The following is a 25,704-nucleotide window of genomic DNA, read 5'->3' on the forward strand; positions in this document are numbered from 1 at the left end:
CCTAGTACTGGTTTCTCTGTCAACTCACTATCATTGTGGTTGAATGTGTAACGTCTGAAGAGGATATTAAAGCAGAATCACTCATAACACAGGTAATTCATAAGCAGCAAGTGAGAGCTGAAATAGTATTGTAAAAGTCTACATTAATCCTAAAAAGTAGACCAGACTTCTATTAGAAAGGAGGACCTTGAGACCTAGCAAAACACAAAGACGGCTCTGAATTGAACCACTTTTTTTTTTATTGGCACCTCTTTCAAAATACAGGGAGAGGTACTGTTTTACAAAATCGCTTCAACGAAAAGCAGCAAAATAAACTGAAGGAAAAAAGATGCATTTGCAGGGAGCAAAATGCCTCTCTCTCCACTGTGAACCAATTGAAAGAGAATGGGTAGTCAGAAATCAAGGATTCTGGAGATGTCTAATGAGCAAAAAGTGCCTTCAAATCTGGTATTGACAGAACTTGATTATGGTCTTTTCTTAAAGTAAAATACAGCCCACAACAGACCACGGTCTGTAGGTGAAAGACCAGATGAGAACAGTCAACGAGGTGGAACACTTTCAAACTATGAGAAACTCCCTTGAATTATTAAGCACTTTCTAACATAACCCCAAAAGACATTCGATAAAGCATGGTGGCCATATTTTGTAAAACAGATGACTCGATTTTTGTCATAATGGTTTCGATTACCTAATTGGCAGCTCACCTGTTCTAGATGGTAAAAAACTCCCTTAAAATGATGTTTGTGTGAAAACTGCATGAAGATGTTTTTTCTTATTGTTTTCCTTCTAGCTGGAAGAGCGTTATATATAAAGTTTGTGAGTGGATCCCAAAAAAATGAAGATAGCAGCATAGACTGACATTAAACAGCACATACTCTCAAACATTATCTTCAAATTTTAGAAAGTAATTTTGTAAAGATCATGCCCTACATATAGTTCAATATTGTATTTCAAATGAAAGGACAGTAAAAAAATGGAAGTGATCAGGGCATGAATTGGTGTGAAACAAAATCTTAAGCTCAAGTACATTCCCAGAAGAGTTCGAACAAACGGATCTGTGGATTCTGGAGTAATGGGAGAAAATACCATCCATGAAGCTGTGAAGCCAGTAACCCAGACCATTAAAGAAACCATACACCAGGACATGAACTGCATTGTAATGTATTGCTTACAGCTCCAGCCAAACAGTGGAAACTGCTTCATATTATCACTGAAGCTCAGGATCATGCCTACCCTGTAAAACTGGGCCAATTACATTTTTTTGAGGCAAAAAGTAATCCGACACTTTAAGAAATGACCATAAAACGTGAAATAAAGTTCTGGGACTGTTTTCAAAGCCTCCCCCCCCCCACAAAAATCAAAACATTTTAATTAACTGTGTAGTCTAAACCTTTAATACCAGGTTCATTCAATATACAGTGTCTAAATTTTTGTCTTAATTTGTATAAATGTTGTTAAATAAATCATAGGTTTTGTATTTTGTCCTTTGCATTCAGCACTTTCTGCATACACATTAAACAACAAATTGAAGAACTGAAGCGGATAACAAATTAAATACAATTTTTACAGTTCAATGTACAGGCTTGAAGAGCTTGATATATAAAATCTACAAACATAAACGGCCATTCCAGGGGGGGGGGGAAATAAATCTGCAAGAACTTCACCACTTCACTTTCAAGTAAATATTAAATGGATCATTTTCAAGCACAACTAACCGCTTCAGCTGTTCCTTACACACGGCAGGGAAAGGCCGAGACCGTTATCCGCCAGCATGCCTGCATGCCCTCTTCTTCTTCCATTCTCTGGCCTCGCAGCACAAGACTGGCTGGAATAGATTTGAACTGCTTCAGCTTGTCGGACTTTTCAGAAACTTCTACTCTTCCCGGAAATCGATTCAGTCAAAGGGTCACCCTTACGACCGCTCCGTTCTCGTATTGAAGAAATACTTGCCTGACCCCCCACGGCGGTTTTGCAACCTTCATTATTTGCACTGAGCGCACCTGTTCCTACAGCGCGGACGCGGGTTCACCCTGCCTGGGTGGACGAGTGGACCATCACGCTGGGAGGGGGCGGGGGGGAGGGGTGGGGGGCTAGCTGATGATCCTGCTAATGGCTTGGAGAGATGGGAAGTCCTCATCTCCCGCGTGCAAGGTCTTATGGGCCACAAAGTCCTCCTGCGCCAGGACTTGCCTGCAGGTGGGACAGATCTGGCAGTCCAAGTCCAGGTTGTTGTTGGCAGTGCTGGTCTGCCAGGCGCTCTTTTTATTCTTCCTGGGCTTGCTGCCGCTCTGCTTCTCCAGCACCCGGAGGTCGCTGTGTGCCGAGAGGAGCTCCTGTTGCTTGCTGGTGTCTGGCAGGAGGACTAGCAGTTCGTTAAAGATCCTCTTGAAGTTCTCTCCCAGCAGGTCTCTGCAGCTCCTGTGGTACTGCGCAGCGGAGATCAGACCCTGGGATTGGGGAAGACAGCGAGGTTAAGACCCCTGTTTAGCATAAAGATGAGGGGCAGCTGAAAATGTTTTATTTGGAGTGAAAGGCCACAAGACGTCTTTTCAATATCATGAACATTTAAAAAAATGGAATCAGTGCGACATAGAAGGGGTACATCAGAATAAAAAGAAGGAAAGAGCCGAGGTTCATTCCAGACTGAAATGGAGAAAGAAGAAACAGTGTTTTGTCTGTTGGGACTTCCTTGACGGAGAAACATTTCTTCTCGGGACACAATTCTCACCAACGTCACGGCCAGGTGTGTGACCCAGGAAAGCAGAGCACAGCCTAATTCGTTTGAAGTTAAACTCACATTTGTTTTTTTTTCAAAATATATGTGCCTGTGAACTAAAGGTTACAAAGAGTGCAGACAGTACATGTCTGTGTGCAAGTGACAGAATTCCCTAGACGCACTTACCTGTCTGAATTGGCCTGAGTAGGTTTTGAATTCGTTGAACTTCGACTCGTCATTGTTTAGGAACTTTTTTATGGATTTAATGAGTTCCATATTTCTGGCCTGGAAATTCTCGGGTACGAGGTAGGTGCCTGCAGAATACACTGGTCTGGAATTGAACAAGTAAAATTAGAATGGCATAGCTTCGGTTACCTTTTATCCACTACTATATAGACATATGAATTAGAATCCCTAAATTACGAGATTCACTAGAATATGTTAGCCAACACTTCCCAGGAATAAATGTTTACAACCAGGCCTAGAAACAAAACAAACTGCAAAACAAATTCTGCACTATTGTTTTTTTCTTCTGCAGGGTGGATGCCTGTAATCAGATTGGCTTCTTTGCGGTTGATTTAGTGGTCTCAATACTCCCTCTTGTGGGGAGTTAAGGTTCTGCAGCAGGATGTGCCGTTCACTTACTCCGTGACCGATGGAATGGCAGGCTCCAACAGATTCGCATTCAAGGAAATGCCAGTGAAGCCGGGGGGAGGTTTGCTAATGGGCGTAGCTAGTCCAGGGGGAGGAGGAGGTAGGCCCGTCTGTCCTCCCTTCATTGGAAACGCAGTCTTGAAACCTGGTGGGATACAAAACAGGCGGGGAGCTGCGTCAGCATGCGTAGGCTGCAAAGGGACAAGTAATAGGTTTATTCCACGCTGAAAAGAGAAGAAAGGAAACGTTTCGGCCGTGAAGCCTTCTTCCTCACACCTGAAACGTTGCGTTTTCTTTCTTCTCTTTTCAGCGTGGAATAAACCTACTACTTGTCCCTTTGGAATATAAAACAGCCACTGACATTTTTTTTTAACACTTTCTAAATGCGGCCCTTTCCAGACACCTTGGGTCGACCGTGCTAAAAAAAAAAAGCCAACACAATCAGCTCAGCAAGTTTAAACGCCACTTGCTCGCCTTTCGCTTATTCTCCCCTCCTGGATATTTCAACCAACTGATGTATTAAAGTATTCTTTAAACAGAGCATTGCAAGATTTATGCTTGTATTAATTTTAGCAGGCAATAAGACTGCTCAACAGCCAACCTGCAGCTATTTTAGCAAATCACCTGTAATGGCTACATGGGCACACAGTTTTCACTGTATTCAGCATAACTGCACTACATGTATATACTGCATACACCATGAACACATAGCAGCTCTATTCATATTGAGTTTTATTCAATTTCTATTACATCTAGTATTATGTAACCTTATTTTCATAACCTTAATTTTGTGATTCTTGTGATTTTTGTGAGCTCGCAGAAAAGACATTTCATTGCCAGCTACTGCTGCTGCCCGCTGTACTGTTGTGCATTTGACAAATAAACTCTGATTTGATTTGATTAATGCTCTAAGGGGTTCCTACATGTTTCTGCCATGGTACAGTGAAAACGGGCCCGGCATTTTGATATTTTTACCGGCTTTTGTTCACTTTCTCTAAACGTGGCAATGACGGAAGGCAACTCGCGCGATTGCCCCAGCCACACCTTTTCATTTCCCAGCTGTAGGTGAGGGACTACCTGGAGGAGGTTTTTTAGGCATGAGCGCCGGAAACTCTTCTTCCTCGGGGAGCGGGCAGGGATCTGGGGCGACTTGCTTTCTCAGTCCCGGCGGCTCCTTGGGAACCGCGACGCCGCTGCTGTCGGGCGGCTTGTCGGCGTGGCCGTTCATCAACGGGTTGGTTTTGGGGGCGGCGGGAAAAACGGGCGCGGCGACGTCCGGCGTGGGCGGCTTACTGTCGGGAACGTTCTCCTTCTGGGCCACGGCGGGGGCTGCTTCCTCGGCGGGCGGCAGAGAGGAGGAGAAGGAGGAGGAAGATGGGGCCGGCTTCTCTCCGCCCACCTTCTTCCTCTTGCCCACCTTGGACGCGGGCGGGGAGGAGGTCTTCCCCGTCAGCAGGGAGGAGATGTCCAGCATGGTCGGAATGCTGCGGATTTCCTGAGTGGTCCTGCCGGCCTTGTCGTCCTCGTCGTCGGAGCAGGCGGGCTTGACCCTGGAGCTGGCCTTGCCGTTGTTCCCCGGCGCGGGCTTCTTCTTGGGCTGGGAGGGACTGGAAGAGGAGAAGGCTGGCGCGGCTGGTTTCGCCAAATTCTTGTTCGCGGCGTTGGCCCAAGCAGACGAGGTGCCGCCGAGCGGCTTATGAGGCTTAATTTTGGACACCAGGGCTGGAAAGTCCTCTTCTTGGAAGGAGGACGGTTTCCTGGGCTGGGCAGTGTAGGCTGTGGTCATGGGAGAAGTCAGTGCCACGCTGGACAGACTGGGGAAATCATCTTCTTTGAGCTCGACAGGAACCGATTTTATCACACTGGAAAATCGGGGGTGGGGGTGGGGGGGGGAACACAAATGAGATTAGCGGGCCATCATCATTTTATGCTTTCTCACCCGCACATACACTCCAAAAATCCTCAATAATTGAAAAAGCTATCAGGAAAAGGTCAGATACGACCGGGTGCATGGGTGAGATACTGAACACAGCTAGACGGTTCCTTCAAGCTATCAGAGCTATCGGTTTTAACCTTTTCTGACTGGAAGGCCAATTTCAAAGAAAGCATCTCAACAAGGACATACATTTCAAATCAAAGAGTAAGTCTATATTCATCATAAAGAACAACTTATAATTTTTAATAATCAGTGGCAGTATTAACTACTGTAAGTGAGATCAGGCCTACTATCTCCTTTTTACACACTGCAGGATGTACAGTAGGATGCAAAGCTTCTCATTGATTCTGGAGATGCTCTAACCCCTAATTAAAAGCATGATTTAGAATATACAAACATGCAAAGAAAAAAAAACGAACCTGTGTATGTTGTTAATTAACACTCGCAAATTAGTGTGAAATATGTATTCGCTGACCTAAAATGTCTTAAGAGCATTACAAGGATACATTAAAACACCAGAATGAAGATAAGAATCCAATGAAATCTGGCAAAAGAGGAAGTAGCCCAGACTAAATGTCTACTGTCAACTGCTTGGAAAGAAATGTACAGCTATAGTTAATGGTGCTGCCCAGGAGGTCTGCGTTTTGTCTAAAGCAAATGGAAAGACTGAAAATGTGCCGGGTAACCATGCTAGGAATTTAAATCGGGAGCACAGAACAAGAAAATGAACAAAAAGCAGACTGCATTATTTGGAAATACGTGAAATAGAACCTTGAGTCGAGACAAGCATAATCATTGTACAACAGTCCGCCGCAATAAACAAAATGTCTTTCAAGCAAAATCCCAACAAAGGAGGCAGTTTCATGAAAATCGTTTTAACGGGGTTTTGAAACGGCAAATGACGTCAAAGTGGATTAGGCGCCAGTCTTTCCTTCGTCCAAGCTACAGAATTGTACACCCAAGCAGACCTACAGAGCACACACACACAATGGATTTTTAAAGTGCTTTGGTGATGCAGCAGGGAATATGTGAAAAGAAAGAAGTGTTATTCTCTTGAAAGCGCTATTCATCTGCTTAAGGTAAGAGCTCTGAAGCTCGAAAGGGTTAAAAATAATAGATGAAGGCCCGGCTCTTACAAAGTAAAGCAGTAAAGCACAAATGCACTTCTTGACCCACTACAGATTATAAAGAAACAAAAATGAAATAAAAATAGTAAAAGTTTCTTCTATCGATTGGTTCTGAATTCAACTAGACTTTACAATTTATGTTTTTCAAGTCGGGTTCAGTTGCATTTCTTAAAAAGCACTTCAATTGTGGTTAAAGTTCAAGTTGGTTCAGAATGGTTACTAGCTATGACTTGGTCTGTGACCGTGACTGTGGAGTGCAATGTTAAACAACATCTTAAAAATGATTCCACGTAATTCCAAAGTATATCATACCTCTTTAAAGAGCAGAAAGACGTGCAACTTAACATTATAAGAAAAGATTCAAAACTAAATTAGGCTATTTGGCCCATCTAGCCTTGTGGTTTGGCGATTAGTGAATAAATGATAAAAAGGATATCATCGAGATGCATCTTGAAAGAAGTCATGGTATCAGCTTTAACAGCATGGCTGGGTAGCTTTTTCCATACTCTTGCAACAATTAGTCTTCCTCCTACAACACTTGTAAGCTACTGATGAACCATGCAAATCTGTTCAATTAAGAAAGATCTCTCCCTGAGGTTCTGAAGATTACTTAGGACTACTTAACTTGACAAATCTCCATACTTGGATCGATTCACAACCGTTACTGTTCTCAACCTATAGAAATTGACCTGGACTAAGGCTAAGGCTCTCTGGTCCAGGGTTGAAGATCCTTACCTTAGTCAAAGATTTTTGACTCCTCATTTTTGTTTCAGCGGTTAGCTAACTAATTAACTCATTTAATTAGTTTAATTAACTCACAAATTAATCTGTGTCTTTCACACTGTAACACCAATTACTATTATTACACAAAGAATTAAAAACGTTAAGATTTCTAATAATTTTTCTGTTGCCTTGAATGAACACAGCCTTTGGCACAGCCTGGCTCTGCTGTTTCCAGCCTTCAGGAGACAGGCCTCTGAGCTAAACAGGATGTCCTGAACCTAAAACAAACCAGGACATCATAAATTGGGTTCACTTTGACATCTCTCATGACAAAATGCCAACGTCGGCTCCTCTCAGTCTGTAACATTACAGGGCGGCTCAAATCGTTTGAAGGCTGGAATTACTTTACCTCCCACCATACTTCTCAGCTCCAGCCCTGACTCTCACTCCAACAACCACCGTAACTTCAACCCTAACCACAGGTTACTATAGTGACCCTTACTGTAACCCTAGCACCGATCCTTACACTGTCTAACCAATCATTCATTGTGCTTTCCCCCACTCTGAATCAGTTCCGATAGACTCAACACATTTAACATCATGTTGAAATCAGCAGCACAAAATTACAGACCCAGCAGGCATTCAACCGATGCTTGTTTCAGGTTCCTTGACAGAGCCCATGTTATTTAACAGAGGATGCAGTACTTTTTGGGTGACCAATACTGACAATAAGTCAGCTTTCTGCTTTCTGCCTCTTTTCTTTACTCTATACAGATGTGCACTACAACCCACCTTGGAATGGGTGCCATAGGTGCAGCTGTTGCCCCAAGAACTGGGAAGTCTTCCCCCTTCAGAGGAGCGCTGCCATTTACTGACTTACTTGCTTCTTTAGGACCTAAATAAAAGAAAAGTAAAGTAACATACAGCTTGATCCTTGATCCCAACAGCATACTGTAATCTGTATTCCAGAGCTTTGAGCAAAATGACTGTCCATAATTACACACAAATGTCCAACTGATATAAAATATGACAAGTGTTGTTTAGTTCCTACTCAACCAGAAAGCAAATAAAAGCTGTATTAGAAGAGACTGAGAGATTTTCGTCCGAGATGGATGTGATATCTGGACGACGTTCCTTTTTTAAATGCGCACACACCTGGAGCTTCGCTGGGTGGCTTGGTCGTGCTCCTGAGGTTCCGGCTGTCCTCGGCCTCCATCGCCTCCTCTTTGCGGGGTTTCGGGGGCTCTCGCTCCTGAGCCTGACGTTTCTCCTCCAGCCGCCGAGCTGCCACCGAAGCTCGGACTGCAGCCGCGATCTCCCTGTCCTCCTCCTCCCTGCGAGCGACAAACGGCCGCCGATGTGTCAGCAGGCCGGAGTCTGAGATGTCGGAACTACTCTAGTGGCAAGAAAGTGCTCCTTTTGCCTTTGTAATACCAGCAGGCCTATATCTCCCCCACTGTGGGCCAACCACCTACTATCAATCAACCAGCCAATGAATTCGTTAGTTACACGGGGAGCCTGTGCAGGGGAGAATCGGGTCCCGGGTGTCTCGGCAGTGCTGAAATAGCTGCGCAAGAGCCTACCTGTTGTATCTCCAGCTTCCTCTCCGGTTCTGCTGTCCTCCCCTAGCTCCTCCTCTTGTCGGCCTCAGGGACCTGACATAGCTCTCCGCTTCCTCGTAGTCCTCTACTCCAACAACAGCAGAGAACACGCCACCATCAGGAGGTCCGACTACAAGCTGTCACTGAGCTCCTCACCCCCTAGAAGCCCCCCTGTCTTGACCTCATACCGCATTTGATCTGTTTCACACGGAATTAAAAAGAACTTCGTTCCAAGAATACCTCTTAAGCCCCAATTAACAAAACTGTGCAGAATGGGGGGGGGGGGGGGGGAAGACATGTTTTTGTCAGCAATACCCACTTGTCTCCCTGGGCCTCGGCTCACCTTCATTCCTCCTCTGGTGTCGCGAGGCGTAGCTGAACTGCAGGTCTATGTAGCGGTTCAAGCGTGCCTCGGCCCTGTTCTTGCTGTGAGAGGAGGCCTTGTGGGCCTTGTAGTCGATCTCCGTGCGGAAGGCGTGGGTGAACTGCTCGGTGCTGCAGCGGCCCTCCTCGCACAGGTAGTGCTTCTCGCGGAAGTGCTCACGGAGGTACTCGTAGTCGCTGCGGAAACGCCAGGAACAAAACCCATCAGGTTACAAAAAGCCTCCGGGGGGGACGAGCCAATACCGGAGGAACTTCAACACGATTCCCACGACAGAGTTCCACCCAAGAGCCTGCGCCCGTAACAGGAAAAACTGTACGCGTCTGAACCTCCAGAGTGAAAGGGGGAAAATGCGCACTGCTGACTGAGTCATTTCTCCACTGAATATGGCCTAAAAAAACATGGCGCCATCTTCCAAAATCACACAAATGACACAACAAAAAAGCTGATCATCTCTCATATTTTAACTGTAAAAGAAAACATGTGAATGCCCACTAAAAAAAGACTGACTAACCAATGCCTTTTATGGTTTCTGAGATGACGCCTGGCTTGTTCGATTACCCAACACTGGCCAAGAACTAAATGCGAAACAACAAAATCATTCTGTGTTTCAGTTCACGAGCTGCCATTTGTTTTTCAATTCTACCGACACGATGCTCCTCAACAGTGCTAAGAGCAGACAGGCCAAAATGGGAATCCTGGACACCTGTAATATTCCTGTGCGCCGTCTGAATCGCAGAAATGGCAGAAATAGTGCTCGGTCCTCAAGTGCTTCAGCAGCTCGTCGTTGTCCAAGTAGCGGTCGTCACAGAATTTACACAGAGGGTGCCCGCGGTGGGACGTATCGTCGGGGTCTCCCTGCGTGCGGTGGCGGGCGAGTTCCTTCCGGTTGTACCACCTCCGCTCGTGGGTGAAAATCTGTCGGGGGTGGAAGCAGTGCACCGCAAACGTCAGTCAACGTCAAGCACCTGGACAGCACCTTAAGCCAAACTACTTCCAATTCAATTCAAGCTTTATTGTCCCCTAGGAGAAATCTGTTTTACGGCACAGTCAAACACAACACACTGACAATACACACGATCAAAAGGGAAGAGAATACAGCAGTGTTACAGGAGAAACCACAGCCTGAGGAACAGTGAGTCTGTCTCCCAATAATGCTCCATCTGTCTACGGTATATGTAAATATTTTATGATATGTCTTTGTTGTAAATGTCTGTAGATTTTATCTTACTTGTATTTTTTGTTTTGTTTCATGTGAATTTCATGATTTTTATTTGCTTTGGCAACACTGATTGTACCCATCTGTCATGCTAATAAAACACCTTGAATTGAATTGAATTGAAACAAGGGACAAGGTAGTTACTTTGCATTGTTTAAGAGTGTGATTGCAGTGGGGATGAAAGATTTCCTGAGTCGGTTGGTTTTACACCTGGGGGCACAGAGGCGTCTCCCAGATGGGAGAAGTGTGAATTCGCAATGGAGGGGGTGAGACACGCACTCCCCGATGCTTTTGGCTTTCTTAGTCACCCTCTGTGAAGGATGCTTAAGTTGATTTGATTATTCCTGATTATATTGCCCCTTATATTCACTAATTTACCAGCCAATTACAATTACCGGTACTTATGTTGCCAAACCAACAAGTGAAGCAGTATGTTAAGACACTTTCAATTAATGATTTGTAGAAAAGTGTAAGAATAGTTTTATCCAACTTAAAGTACCAGAGTTTTCCAAGAAAGACATGTCTCTGTTGGCCTTTTTTTATAGATCGTGTCACAACATTTGTCCCATATTAGGTTTTTGTCAATGACCAGTCCCAAGTACTTATAGTCATCGACACTTTCAACAGGCTGACCATCAATTATAGTGGGTTGAGGGGGTGTGGTATTTCTCCTAAAATCAATAACCAGTTCATTTCCTATGACACCCAAAGTAGCTGACTGTCAACAAACAAACACCTGCATGCAGAACAGTCACAATGTTGCCTTTCAGGCTACCCTGTAATTATGAAATAGGTCCCTTTACCGGTTTGACTAACTTATCTTGCAATACTTCACCTTGAGCTTTCATACAAGCAACCTTCACTTTTCCTAGCACTCTCTTCCACTGTTAACCTTCATTCCTGCTAAATCTATAATTATTTCAATGCTCTTTCAAGCAGCCCTGGGAGAGCTAAGTGGATAAAAGTGGCTAGACGGAGCTCCTGGAAAGGAATGGGCTGTCCTGATATTTGGATATCCAGCACGACACATGAACTCTCAATACCCCTTAGTGTGACAAGAGGTGTATGATGAACGGCAGTGTCTACCTTAAGGTATTTCACACACAGTTTACAGCAGAAGAGCTCGTGCTGCTTCCTCATATGGTGCTCCAGCTCCTCGAACTTGGAAAAGACTCTCGGTTCAGGACACTGTGGGCATTCCGATTGTAAAATCTTCCTGAAATCAAGGAGGGAGGCAAAGTCAAAATACTTTAAGATGTCTGGGAGATCGCGGTTTCACAACACGCCACCCGAGCTTGGCAAGGCTCAAACCCATTCATCTCATTAAAAGCTGGCTGCCACGGCTCTCTCCACGCCCCAGCTGAACAAACAAAAAGGATGACGTCTTGTCAACCTGTCGCAATCAGAGGCAGGCAGAATTTCCATTACAAGTGCTTGCTCCTACTTGCTCCTATTAATGAAGTAATAACCAATTAAGAGCATGAAGTACCGATGGACTGGAGTCACACAATGGAATAAAATGGCTAAGAATAGGCCTGTCCCTATTCTTGGTCCTGTGAGGTTTTTTCCCCCAAAAAAACACATACCTGAACTGTGCGTAGATCTTGGAATCACTGAAGTAAATATCGTACTTCTTCTCGCACTGAAGCTGTTGGGAGCGTATTGAGGCAAACGGTTCGAGTTTCTTGACAAAAATGACCTGGAAGAGAAACAATGTTCGTCAGGTCAGTCCAGCTATTCACACAGACAGACTCCTTGCAAGATCAGTTACGAATTAGAATGACTGCAAGCGAGACAAGAAAAACACAACAGGTAAGGTCAGTTAGGTCCAGAAAATAAACGTTGTTCCTGACTTGCAAGCGCCCTGGCAAAATCTTTCAAACTGACTGACGAAACAAGAGTAAACATGTTATTCAATATGAGCAGGTTCAAATAACAAAATGATTCTGCACAGAACATCTGTTGCCTAAAATGTATAACCTGTAGTTTTCGTTAAAGCTTTCCAAAGAAGGGCTGGTAAAAAAAAAGAAGAAGGAGTTTTCTAAGACCAGATTTTCAATATCTGCACTGTCTTAAAAGCTTCCTCTACAGCAGACAACTGTTAATTATTAATTTGACTTCAGGTGATCTGGTAAACAATTACTGGATTATAACCTTCATGAAATAAAATGCTAGTAAAAACACAAACACAGAACAGTGTTTATTTGCACATTTTTTATCTAACATGCTTGACAAATACATGCCATTTCTTAATTGAGGACGATTTTGTTCTCACTTTAACAGGCTTGAGCACAGTCAGCAACAGGGACCTCGTGCAACACAATATCACACTCCCTGGTGCAAACAGTCGCTCTAGGTAAACATCCTCACCTCTGAGTTTTAATTTCCATGTTCCATGTGCTTAATGCGTCTTTGGAAGATACAACTAGTTCAGCTTCAACCACAAGGCTGGGTCACTCATTCCAGACTCTCACACCCCTGAATTTACTACAGCGGTATTAAAATTTACCCCAAGCACTTACTTTTTCATAGCCATGAATAACTACCAGGTTAGAAATAATAATAATTGCTTAGACTTATATAGCGCTTTTCTGGACACTCTGCTCAAAGCACCACCACCAGTGTGCAGCCCCACCTGAATGATGCGACGGCAGCCATAGTGCGCCAGAACGCTCCCCACACATCAGCTATCAGTGGGGACGGGAGCAGAGTAATGAAGCCAGTTCATAGATGGGGATTATTAGGAGGCCATGATTGGTAAGGGCCACTGGGACATTTGGCCAAGACGCGGGGGTTACACCCCTACTCTTTTCGAGAAACACCCTGGGATTTTTCATGACCACAGAGAGTCAGGACCTCGGTTTTACGTCTCATCCGAAGGACGGCTTCGGAAAGTAGGGTGCGATTGAGTGACCCCATTCCCAGATGGAATATCTCAAACCGACCCTTTAACTTCCAGACCTTGTCTTTGTACGTGTGTTTTCAGATCTAAAGCATAAATAGACGCCCTTGTGTACCAGCGTCCAAGTACAAAGATAAGACCAGCTGCGGCCGGCGAGACCAACCTCAGAGCAAAGCGTTGCGGGGGATTGTAAGAATGTATCACCTGTAAACCACCCACATCCACTAACCGTCTGCGTTAAACGGAGTTAACCTTGATCTATTAAGAGGCACACAGTCGTGGATTATCAGTCAAAGGTGCGAGGGAACTTGACGGAGGAACACAACGAGCTCCGAAAGCACAGACAGTCCTGACGCGCATGGCCGACTGGGGGACGTAGTCCGGACATGCCTGGAGTTAAAGTTTTCTTGGGGATTGATTGATTAACACGAAGCTAGACAGCCCCTTCAAATCGATCTGCCAGCAGGCCCCTCCGAGAAAACTTCGATCTAACCGCCAACAAGGACCCGGTGTCGTTCTGATGCCTCGTAAGGTGCCGGTGGAGAAGCGACACGGGGGAACTCCTCGGAAACTGCTCGAGCACCGTTTTTCTTTTTTCTTTTGGACCGATTCCGCAAAAGACAGCTGGAGAAGTCCTGCGAACTCCGTCAAGGGGCCGGACAGCAGTGTGTTTCTACCACAGCCGAGCGCATGTTCGCACGGAGCAGTTCCGGGGTGTACTGTCCGGCCCCCCTGACACACGTACACCCTCCCTCACTCACCCTTAACAAACAAAAACTAGAACTGGCCAAGACCAAAGAATACAAATCCCAGTAAACTAGATATTAACGGGGGGGGATAGCTTCATCAAAGTCGTCGCCACATATTTTGTAGTCGTATCACACTCACAGTTTTGCCCTTTATACATTTTTATTCTTTACATTCAAGGTAAACTGTACAGGCACTAAAACACCCCGGTCTGCCCGCTGTCTGCTGCATAGCCCGTCTCGGTTAAGGCCTAGGCAGCCACTCTGCCACCCCGGCCTGGTGTGCCCGCAGTGACGGTACCTTGTCCAGCTCCTCCCGGCAGACGGCGCAATACTTCTGCTGACACAACACCCGCATCTTGGTGGAGCAGCGGTAGCACACCGGGTGATCACACTTGCCCACGGCGAAAATGTCGAGCTCCTGGCAGCACAGGACGCAGCTCCGCTCGGTATCCTTGCCAGACTTTTGATCCATGGCTGAAGATGACAGAAACCCCCGGGCCTCGGCTGTACAACTTTCACTGTGAGCTCTCTGCAGTCCAGAATCCTCTACCGGCCGGCGCTCTCTCCCGGTGACGTCATGACGTAAACCAAAGAGTGCCAGCAGGACGATGATCTTTCTGCGGGGCCGATGGGTTTCGTGCGTCAGTATAAGGCAGATGCGCCCTCTAGTGCTTATACGTGGAAACTACCGCGGCTAGAAGAATTCCATAAAATGAAAACAAAGAGGAGGTTGTTTCTAAAATACTGTACGTGTTATTTTGCATTCAGAAGGCCTATGACGTACAAGGTGTTAAACAGATGAGTTAAATGAGTTTTTTAAATGAGTTAAAAAAAAACTCTGATAAAAAGTACTGAGATAAAAGATTGGCCATTCAAAATAAACAGTCTGGGAAACACATTTACCTAACGTTTTTTTTATCTTCTTGAAAAGCATGGAAATCCATGAAAGGCCTGTGGCCAAGATGGAGTCAAAAAATGAGGTGCTGCAGGATCTGCTGAAACTTTCCAACCATGTCCTGAGAACCAGGTGTTTTCCTGAGATTTGGAATTAATAATAATAATACAAGTTTCCTTACACTTCTATAGCGCTTTTCTGGACACTCCACTCAAAGCGATTTACAAGTAACGGGGACTCCCCTCCACCACCACCAATGTGTAGCCCCACCTGGATGATGTGGCAGCAGCTATAGTGCACCAGTACACTCCCCACACACCTGCTCTCAGTGGAGACGAGAGCCATGATTTTCCAGAAGAAAGGCAGATCTCAGGGAAACAAGTACCACTTCACACTTATCTACAATGCATGCATACTGTATACTTTAATCTGATGATCACGAATAATATCAATCTCCCCACAAAAATCTGGCTGTAAATATTTAGATATACAAACCAACGCATTGCCCTGTATGACAGTGAAGTGTGGGGAAAAAGCCCTTCAATCAGAGATCTGTAAAATATACTGCAAGTACAGAGTAAACACAGATCAATGTGTGCAGGGCTAAAATAGACTGATACCCACTGTTACTGTAGTATCAGAAGGCTCTGATGAGCCAAGAACAGAATCAACCAAATTCAGGCACAAACCAAACAGCATTACTTCCCCCACTGGAAGTTATGCTGTTTGTATGTCATACACACAAATACAACCGAAACTGGAAGGCTTTCATGTTCTAAAAAGACAACATATATAGGACAAGGCAGAAGCGCCCTCTAGTGCTTTTACTTGTAAACTACGGTGACCAGAAGAGGTTCTTGAGGTAATGAAGATGAAGCAGCCTACAGTCGAAGGTTAGGATACAACGTATCCCATTTCATTTATACGTTTTCCAGGTCATAGGAGGGTAATGTAGCTAAAAAACGACAACATGACTGGATATGAACCATTGTCACAACACAGTGTGATGTAAGAATCCCCACACTAACCGCAGGAGACATTTTTTATTTGAGCTCAATGTGTTCTTATGCTTTGAAGAAGTCAATGCAGCACGGACAAGGAACATTTAGACAAAATTCCTTTTAATAAAATAATTTGGGAACGGAGTACCATTCTGTTCAATTCAGCATTTTATTCCACCCAGCAATTTTCAGTAACTGCTTAGTGCAATATAAGACTGAGGTATTACTATTTTATTTTACAAAACACAGATACAAACATTGCTTACTGAATTATACAACTCATTGTTGACAAGGATCAAAGAGTATAGTGGTCTAATAAGATAATATACTTAAAATCTCAGACTTTACTTTTCAGCTTTTATTTCTGCGCACCAATCGTATGATAATGCAATCTTAAAATAGAAGAATGTAGACCACAAAATATATATATATATATGATATATATTTGTTCTGGACATGATGCAACTTTACATAGATAGGACCTCATGGTACAAAATGTCAAATAAAGTATTTTGCACAACACAAACACTTCAATATTTTCCTTTTTATTACTGACTGAAACACCTCAATACAATACAAAAACAAAATAGAGGAAATCCAGAGTAAAAGATTAGGAAGTCCTATGGTTAGAAAAGTTTAAGTTGTACCAGGAAATCTCAAAGAGAAAAATGTATATAACAAATGAAATGCTCTTTCTAGAGCTGTGCACGTGATCTCTCTATCAATGAGCAATTAAAAAGAAAACAATTGATATATGCCAGATGGTCTCTTCCACTTTAAAACATATGTTCTCAGTTTGCATTGTGGTAAAATGCTACTCCATCTCCATGTCATCCTCCTCTTCTGGATCGTCTTCATCAAAGTATCGCTCCTCTTCATCACGACTCACAATATCCAGATTGTCATAGTCTGGGTTCTCATCCACCTCACTGTAACAAAGCAGCAGAAAGTGTCACTGTATCACTGCCCCTGCATGCTTTCACATGCAAAAGGGGTTTGTGCATACTTCTTACATTCGGCCATGTAAGTGGCCAGTGCCATGCATGTGCATAAACTGAATGTGCCAGTCTTTCCCACCTGAATGGACAGTATGATAAAGTCCATACTGCACTGCTATGCGCATTCCATCAGGCTGACTTAAACCCATACTTACCTGTAGTTAAAGTCCTGATCTTTGCCATCCAGGAATCTCTGGTGCATTCGACTGATGAACTCCTCCCTCAGCAGGGCTTTCTCCTCTGGAGTGGGCTCCCACTGCTGCTCCCCAGAGACGTGGTCTTCAGACAGAACAGAGTGGCTGACTGGCGCATAGTTACTGACTCGCTGACACCCATAGGGCTGAGACGCATTGAATGTGCTGTCTGACATGCTGACGCTCCGGGACGAGCACGCTCATAAACCGCCACAGTGATATCCAACCAAGACAGTGTGTAACTGACAACAGGACACAACAACAGCCTGACAAACTGATACCCCGATAACCTCCTTGACACACACCCATCGTTGCCAATTTCCGATTGACAAAGCCTTTGGAGCAGGGAGCTACACTTTTTAAAACACACAGTGTTTCCTCCATCTAACCTGTGCAAATCCCTCATTAGGACTTGGGTTTGTAGTAGGCGAATAGCCAGAAGACAAAACTTTCATTTCATCCCGGTACGAATGGGACTTAGTAAAGATGAAAGAAACAAAAGCCCAAAAGCCCAGCCCTCCAAAAAGCCCTTCTCACCTTCCTCTTCCTCCACCTCCTCTGTGGCGCCCTCCTCTCTGTCCTGCTGCTCCTGCAGCCGGTTCTGGATCAGGCCCTCCTGGTAGGAGTGCAGCAGCAGCTCTGCCAGGCTGTGTGCCCCCGGCTCCTGCCCGGCCGCCACGCGCTGGCACAGCTCCTCCTCGCTCAGGTACTGCCCGATGTACTGCTCGTACAGCAGGGGGTCCCGGGCCCGCATCTGCTCCTCGCTGAAATACTGTCCCTCTGCGAGACAGACACACAGTGGAGCGGACCCTCCCCTTAGATCAGTTCAACGGGCAGGAAGTAAAAAAAATAAATCAGGTCGAATTCTAAAGGGGTAGTAACATTAACAAAAAACTAAAATTGCCAAATCCCAAATAAACCCTGATAAAACATCATTAGCAGGGCAGACTCATTGGAAGACAACAACGCAACAATTATCCAATTATCTGAAGGCCTCTGTGTTGTCTCGGTGTACTGAGTGTAGTGAGACACTGGCCAGCAAGAACTCATTTTTAGGATAATCTCAAACTCATATTAATATTCATCTAAGGGACTGGCCTTCCTCTCTCCCTGTGTCGATGGTTCCCAGTCCCGCTCCTCACACCCACTGGTTTTCATTGCCTCCCTCCTTTCTTTTCAACTGAAGTTGATCCAAGAAGTTGCGTCATTGAAATATTCGCATTTTATTTCACTCACAGTACGTAAACCAACGCTTAAAGCTGCAACCTGTTTAAGAGCTGGAAAAAAGCAATTCAGATTAATCATAATATTATGTCCATGAAGATTGTGGTTGTGTAACTGAGGGCTCAGCAGGTGTGTGGGTCATCAGGACCAAGACTCATCAGGGAACCATTGCTTTGTGATTGATAGATTGTTCTTATTGATTGCATATTGATCACTTATTGATTCCTCACAGAGGCCCATGTCTCTTATTTTCACCCCCTTTTATTTCACTGCCCCTCACTTGATTCCCTTCTTTCTCACCACTTTGTCCATCGCTCCTACCTCGCTGGAGTGCCCTGAGGGCAGCGAATCGGTGGTTTCGGACCCTGGTTCTGTTGGCCTGGCTGGAGGCCCGGTTCCGCACCTCCTTGCAGTAGTGCTGGGCACGACAGTCGGTGCTCAGGTGAGCAAAGGGGCCCAGGTGCTCAGGCTGCAGGTAAGCCCGGTACCGTTCCAGAAAGACGAGAGGCTTGGCCCGATACTGCTCCAGCAGAACCTGTCTCCTCTGGGCCATGGTCAGGTCTGGCTCCCCCAGCTGCTGGCTTTTCACTGGAGCTACACTCTCGGCCACTGCCCACAACATAGCCGACAGCTCGCTGGAGCCTTCATCCTGGACAGAAGGAATCTGGAAGGCACGGTGTTAGGGGAGAGAAAGAAAACACAGAATGAGAAAGAGAAGGCTCTGGTAGGCAAGAATCAGAGAGAGAGAGGCTCTATGGAAAGCTAATCTAACACCCTACCGTAATATTTTTTGCTTTCATGCTTTCTGGTATATCTGACACTGCAGCAACACAGGAACTGCTCACAACTGCTGGTGGCAACACCTTATAACAAAGGCATACAATACAACACACTGAAGAAGAGGAAACACAACCTTGGGTTTTAGCAGAGTGCATGTGCCTCACTTTGCTCAAGTACTAAAAAATACGCTTGGGCTACTTTGTTGTACTTTGATTCAAAAGTTATTTGCTTAGCTTTCCATTGAATAGCATTTGGAAAGAATGCTTTTCACAAAGTACTTTTTAAAAAAACTACCCAAGGTAAATTAAATGTATCCATTGTCTAGCAGTTTTCATGAAGATGGCACATTCCAGCTACAACCCCTGTACCTCATTTTCAATTTCCCTGCTCTGTCCAGCTGTGTCTGCACTGGGAGTTTCCAGAGTCCCATTCTGGTCCTCTGTTGCTGAGCAGGCAGGCTCATCTTTGTCGGAGCTGGAAGAGCTTGCAGTGGGTTCGATCTCTCCCCACAGAGCTGCAGAGACACCAACAACAGTGAAGAGCAGACCAAAAACGTCCTCAGTTCTTTATTTTCATCTCAAAATGAAACGACTGTGCTTTCAGACTTTCAGCAGGTTGCTGCATTTCATAATTAAAATTATGTGTAGGTCAATAAAATAAAGGAAAGGTAAAACAAAAAAAAAACCCGAAACATTCCCAACGTTGAAACAATCAACATTGTATCAACATTTTGTTGATACAAAATCTGTTTTCTCATATAAATACAGGGCGATCTTAAGTTCTAACACGTAAATTGCAATATCGCTGCACGATGGGCTATTAACTGCAGCGGTTCTCGAGGTCTGAGAAGGATGTCTGACCTCAATATCTTACAGACATCCTCTCCTGAGGGACTGCGTTTATTTGACCAAAGGTATGCGTATCGTTAATACTGAAGACAGTGTACAGTTCCTTACTTTATCGTAATAAGAAATGTTTTCAATCGTTATAATAATAAAACGAATGGCTCAGAGCGAGCCAAAGGTATTAACAAAGAAAAACAGCATTGACATTACATGAAATCATTCTCCTTTCCTCCGAAGTTCTGAAATGTAAGCAAACGATATTAAATTTTCTTGATTCCAAGCATTTTCAGACCCATCTCACTCTCATTACAACCCCACTTCCTCTGGTCCATCACTGTTATTGGTCCCTATTTTTTTAGTACAACACGTTGAACATCACTCGTTCCTACCCGTCTGCTTAGATGATTTCAGTAAACGCAGTCGCGGTGCCATCAAAATATATTTTTATGTTAGACGTAGCTACAAGTATGGAGTTGCCGAATTTATATTTAGTACATAAACATTATATTGTCCTCATTTCTTTTTTTATTGCTTGCTGGGTGTATTTGTTGCATTGTTTTTTTTTAGGTTCTATAATATTATTTATGTCTCTGTTGTGTGTAAATGTAAATACTTAAGTGTAGACGTGAATTTACAATACTACTGTATTCAGATTGAATTTCGAGGACTCTTACCGTACGCGCTAATTTTGAACCGGCCTACAAGTACCTTTTAACAGTCAATCTAAAAATGAGACCATTAGATGGCGCGCGTTAAAAACACAAAAACGTTAATTAGAGAATTACCGAAATATTTTTTTATTACACACCAATATAGAACGGAGTAAACATCCTATTTTCAAACAGCAATTATTTTAACTAGAAACAAAACAAACTGCACGTTAAAGTGAACAACTAGAAAAAGATACTTTAACTGCATATTTCTGAACAGGTAGCGTGCACTAATACTGTACAATACCTTAATCTGACCTGGCAATCATATTTTGCAGCTGCAGTCTGAAGCAGATTACACTACATTTAGTGTCTTCGTTCATTTACCGCAATGGTTGATAGGTTAAAAACAATTACAATTATCAACCATATTGCTGCTGTCATCCGTGGGATTCTGACTTTCCCACATATGCCTGTGTCTGTGGGAAACATTTTCAAAACTTCCATAGGGACTACCAGTTTATGTTGAGTTTACAAGTAATATCTTTGGAAATACAGTACAAAGCATGCCATTTAATTTGTGAGATTTCCTTGTATATGTCCTGTGGGTGGGTGGCACAGTGGTTAGGATTGCTGCCTGCAGTCTTGGGGTCCTGGGTTAAATTCAGGATCTGCGGGAGGGGGGGCTGTCTGAATGGAGTTTGCATGTTCTCCCTGTGTTTGTGTGTCCAGTTTCTTCCCACAGTTCAAAGTTATGCTGGTAGGTTGATTGGCTTCTGGGAGCACTGGCCCTGGTGCGAAGGTGTGTCTTTGTGTGTCTGCTCTGGGATGGATGGGTGCCTTGTGTCCAGGCTGTATCCTGCCTTGCACCTGTTATTTGCTGGGATAGTCTCTGGCTCGCCCACGACCCTGAATTGAATTCACTCCGGTTAGTAAATGGATGGATGTCCTTCAGATGTTCTACACAAGCACATTCATTCTAGAGGTGAATGAACAAACCTTTCTGCTCAGCTAGTATCCAAGGTCTTGTGCAGGCTTCAGTACTGTTATGTAAGGGCCTCCAAAATGATGGGATATATCTGAGACAAATTATGGCCATTATTGCCAGCCAGATTAAAACACACAATTTGATTTTACACCTTTTCTATTCAATTATTTTTTAAAAAAATGACTTTTAACATGCAATACAGTACAGTATGCAATACAACACAGTTTCAGCTGGCTACATGAAGGATAGTAAAGTATTAAATTGAATGTCCTTCACTTGATCAGTTGAAATATGAACAGTGTGAAGTTTCCTAATGATGGAACAATTGATGCATAATTCTGTTAGGAGATGAAAGAAGCTGAGCACAAAGCTGTAATTTGATTCTTTGGGACTGTTTACATAGAGTGACATTTTGTAGAAGATTTTCTTTAGTAAATTAATGGGCTTTTTCTAAATATATTGTAGTTAAAAGTTAAATAACTCGGGAATTTCCACAGAGGGTGGTCACTCCGTTAACATGTTATGAATCTCATGTCATTCTTTTCATTCTCGATGGCTTTGTTGAGATACCTAAAATGCCCTAATACCTGGAAATTACGTGAATGGGCTAGGATTGAAGTCTTCAAGGACTGGTCCACTTTGAGTGTGCCGGTCATTGAAGACTTCCTTGGATCTCCAGATACTAAGGGCTCTCTGTTCCATTTTAGTCTCAGGGCTTTCCTTCCACTCCACAGATTTCTTGGCCTGTCTTATAGTGCCTGCATGGTATTGTTGTACCTACCTGAACTGCAAGCCTCCCTTCTCCTTGTCTTGTTCATCCCACCTTTGAAGTCCCGTTTTGTCTTTCCTCTCTCTCTGACAGCTCTCAGTGTCGAGTGCTGCAGGCCTCCCATCTGAAGGAGCTTTTCTTCTATAGTCTCACCCTCCAGGATGTTTCTTTTTTCTTAAAAAATGTTTATAAGTAAAAGTCCTAAATGAAAAGCTCTTGTTCTCTTGCTGTTCTACTCATGTCCACTTGCTGGCTTAGGAGGTGGATCTAGATCGTGTGGACTGCTGTCTTGATCACAAAGCCTCTGTTCTCCACCATAAATTTCCTGCTCTCCAATACTTTGGACTTTGACCACAACTTGAGGAATTATAGTCATGGTGTTCCCGGTTTCACGAATCTGAGTCTCAGCCTGGAAGGATTCACTTTCTGACTAATCAATCTTTTCTTCAACCTCAAGTTACCTGTAATATCAATCTTGGTCCCGTGGGACCCAACCTAAAACCCTCCCCTTCAGCTCTAACATCCAAGCCTCTAATGGCCTACAATGGTGACGTTTTGGATCGAGCAGTACCAGATCACTGGGAAGGACCTGCATTAGGGTTGATACTGGATCTGCAGCTGTTTAGTCCACGATTGCCTACAAGTTCCACATTTTCCATTTGCCAGATGATTCATGCCGATTGACCTGGCGACTGGATGGCAATGTGGGACTTGAAAGACACCTGCTCTTGTGCACCAGACTAACACAGGTGCTGATTAAGGTTCATGCTTGATAGGAGATTGCTCAAGCTCTGCATTCTTCCTTTTGCTCTACCCTAGAGCAAAGTCTCAAATTGTAAGGACACAGTCTCACAGTAACAGTCTGCCTGTGCTGGATTATCTGGATGACTGACTCTTCATCAACTAGCTCAACGAGTTCAAGCTGGAGCTCCCAATTGCTGCTGCTGTAGCAACATCTTGCCCACCTGGGCTTGGCAGCGAAATTGGAAGACAAGTGTTCTGACCCTGGCTTAGGCCACTACATTCTCAGACTGGCAGCTTGACTTGATGGAGACGACAGCATGTCAGACGCAGATCATAGATGTTGTTGGACACACTGGAACAGTACTGTTTGGGTGCAGCTCTCACCGATTGGCACTCCAGTTCCTCCAGCTACTGGCCATGATAGCATCATCACAGATACTCCTGCTGGGTCTCCTGCATACTCACCCCAACACAATGATTGTTCCTGCAATTGTCTCCTGTGAAGGTAGCTCAGGGTACAAGCTCTTATCTTTTCACATCAAAAGCAGACAAATGTTTAAGGAAGAGCAGTGTAATTGCTAACACCTTGCAGATTTGGAATAAATGTATCAGTTTTTTCCATGTAAGTAACACTTTCATGCTCTATCACCATTTTGACATGATTCCGGTTTATTGACTGATCCTTGTGATTTCATCTGTTCCCCTTGGTCGAACAGTGGCGTTTTAACTCTGAAGGACATATGTGATTATTCTGGCTTCTGTTCATTCCAGGACTCATAAGGTCAATATTCTCTTCTGTATTTCTCTTTTTACACCTCAGGCTTCATTCATCATCTGGTGTCCCCTGGGATTCATCTCTACTCTCTCTCACAAGCTATTAGGTCTATTTAAGACCCTCCATTAACATGGGGTTAGTTTTATAGTTTTGTAGTTTTGTAGAATATACATTACACTTATTTCTCACAATATTAAGCTCTTGCCTGTGTTGTTAATGTGGAATGGAGAGCTGATTAAGTGGAACATTACAGTAGACTGGGAGGTGATCTGGGATATTCAATTTGATTCATCCAAAACCTAAGGACAACAGCTTATCCATTTCAAGTTTATTCTCAGACCCACTTAGGAGAGTCCAGATGTGGGTATCATCAGATCGTACCTGTCATGTCTGTACATTATTTAGGGTAATGGACACTTATTAACACATTTTGGAAATATATGGGGTCTGTATTGAATTATATATGTGGTACTATTCGTCTCCAATCTCCAGAAGTTCTGTTACTCTCTGATGCATCTCAGTTAACAGTATCAGTGTTTAACAAGTGAGTTTTATTAGCAGGGATCGCTCCAGTGAAGAATATAGTTTCTTTTTCTTATGTTTGGTTAGGACATTTACATGATATTTTGCTTCTGGAAAGACGCTGCCGGGACAGTGCTCCTGATAAAGTAACTCAGACGATGTGATGTCTTGTGTTCTTTCTTGTTTGCAATGTACGTCAAATGTACGGACGTTGTGTCCTGTATCTGGTGTGTTTCCTTTCCCTGGGGTTGAGGTTCACAGAAATAAAAATAAAAGTATTATTTAAAAAAAGATCGCTCGAGGTGACTCCTGATGTTGTGGACTTGCCCCCGGACACTGAAATGGAGGGGACAGCCAGTCAGTCTTGCTTCAGGCAAGATCATTTATATGTGCATGCACAGCTTTACTGAGTCTGGTATTTCAGGGTCATGGTTTATTAAGTGCATTGATCTTTTTCTTAATTTATATGATTTCAGAATATATGAAAGACTACCAAGGTGCCCTTGGGGGAAATGGTGGGAGACTAACAACTTTTTGCGTTATTTATTACTATAATCCTTAACGTGTTTTACTGCTTTTCAATAGTTAAATCCTGGTGCCATTTTGAAAAGCATTTTCTTTGCCCCCTTGTGATGAGTATAGATTTCCCCTTGTGCCACTGGCATTTGATTGTGGTGGTTTGCGGGCTCTAAGCACACAGAGTGCCAATCCTGGGATAGTGGATAACTCCTCAGACACGACACCGAAAGACCGCGTCCTCTGTCACAGGCGAGCGTTGCACTAGCTAGATTTCAGAGGGCGGTGATGTCACTTCTGTAACTGGCTCGGTGCACTGAACCCTGTTACATGTGGTTAGTGATAACAGTATTGATTCTAACTGGCCTGGGAACCTGAAACACTTTATATGGTTTTATTATTTCTTGCACATAAATGTAGTGAGTGTAACACATTTAGCATCCCACTTTTGAGCAGTGTTTCATTAATATAGCATCTTTACGATTCTTCGTAGGCAGGTATTATCTGAAAACAGGTTGTAGAGACTGAATGAAAGCAAAGAAAACAGAACACGACAGATCATTTGATATGATTTAGCTTCATGCAAAACCAAAAGCTGATTGTAACACAGTGTGCCAACAGACTTTCCTGACCATCCTTGAACAGCCTGTTACATCCCTGAGCTGAAAGCCTATTCTGCTAGTTATATAAGATGTGAACATCACCTGGAACAATTCTGAAATCATTACATAACAGCGATAAGCAATAATTAAAATGCAAAAACACAATTTTATTACTATCTTACTTACCTCCCA

The 25,704-nt window shown here is 43.8% G+C and overlaps 2 protein-coding genes across 4 annotated transcripts; both read right to left on the reverse strand.

Annotated features, from left to right (window-relative positions):
- Nucleotides 1-1,374: 1,374 nt before the first annotated feature.
- znf598 (zinc finger protein 598) lies at nucleotides 1,375-14,582 on the reverse strand. 2 transcript variants are annotated; one of them, XM_088936949.1, is made up of 12 exons: nucleotides 14,308-14,582; nucleotides 11,945-12,057; nucleotides 11,445-11,574; nucleotides 9,846-10,057; nucleotides 9,101-9,318; nucleotides 8,740-8,842; nucleotides 8,312-8,490; nucleotides 7,949-8,051; nucleotides 4,448-5,232; nucleotides 3,362-3,515; nucleotides 2,903-3,047; nucleotides 1,375-2,447 (listed from the first exon to the last, which is right to left on the reverse strand). In XM_088936949.1, exons 1-12 carry the CDS (start codon nucleotides 14,479-14,481, stop codon nucleotides 2,091-2,093), a joined length of 2,673 nt encoding a protein of 890 aa, XP_088793075.1. In that variant the 5' UTR covers nucleotides 14,482-14,582; the 3' UTR covers nucleotides 1,375-2,090. The 2 variants fall into 2 exon arrangements, with proteins under 2 accessions (XP_088793075.1, XP_088793076.1); XM_088936950.1 differs by having other exon boundaries at nucleotides 4,664-5,232; nucleotides 14,308-14,558.
- A 1,852-nt stretch (nucleotides 14,583-16,434) lies between these two features.
- ccdc97 (coiled-coil domain containing 97) lies at nucleotides 16,435-20,286 on the reverse strand. 2 transcript variants are annotated; one of them, XM_088936686.1, is made up of 6 exons: nucleotides 20,157-20,286; nucleotides 19,470-19,615; nucleotides 18,643-18,985; nucleotides 17,635-17,877; nucleotides 17,059-17,182; nucleotides 16,435-16,834 (listed from the first exon to the last, which is right to left on the reverse strand). In XM_088936686.1, exons 1-6 carry the CDS (start codon nucleotides 20,164-20,166, stop codon nucleotides 16,720-16,722), a joined length of 981 nt encoding a protein of 326 aa, XP_088792812.1. In that variant the 5' UTR covers nucleotides 20,167-20,286; the 3' UTR covers nucleotides 16,435-16,719. The 2 variants fall into 2 exon arrangements, with proteins under 2 accessions (XP_088792812.1, XP_088792813.1); XM_088936687.1 differs by lacking the exon at nucleotides 17,059-17,182 and having other exon boundaries at nucleotides 16,640-16,834; nucleotides 20,157-20,272.
- Nucleotides 20,287-25,704: the final 5,418 nt, after the last annotated feature.

This window comes from Atractosteus spatula, chromosome 18 (genome assembly GCF_055471065.1).
Source record: "Atractosteus spatula isolate fAtrSpa1 chromosome 18, fAtrSpa1.hap1, whole genome shotgun sequence".
Lineage (NCBI taxonomy): Eukaryota > Metazoa > Chordata > Actinopteri > Semionotiformes > Lepisosteidae > Atractosteus > Atractosteus spatula.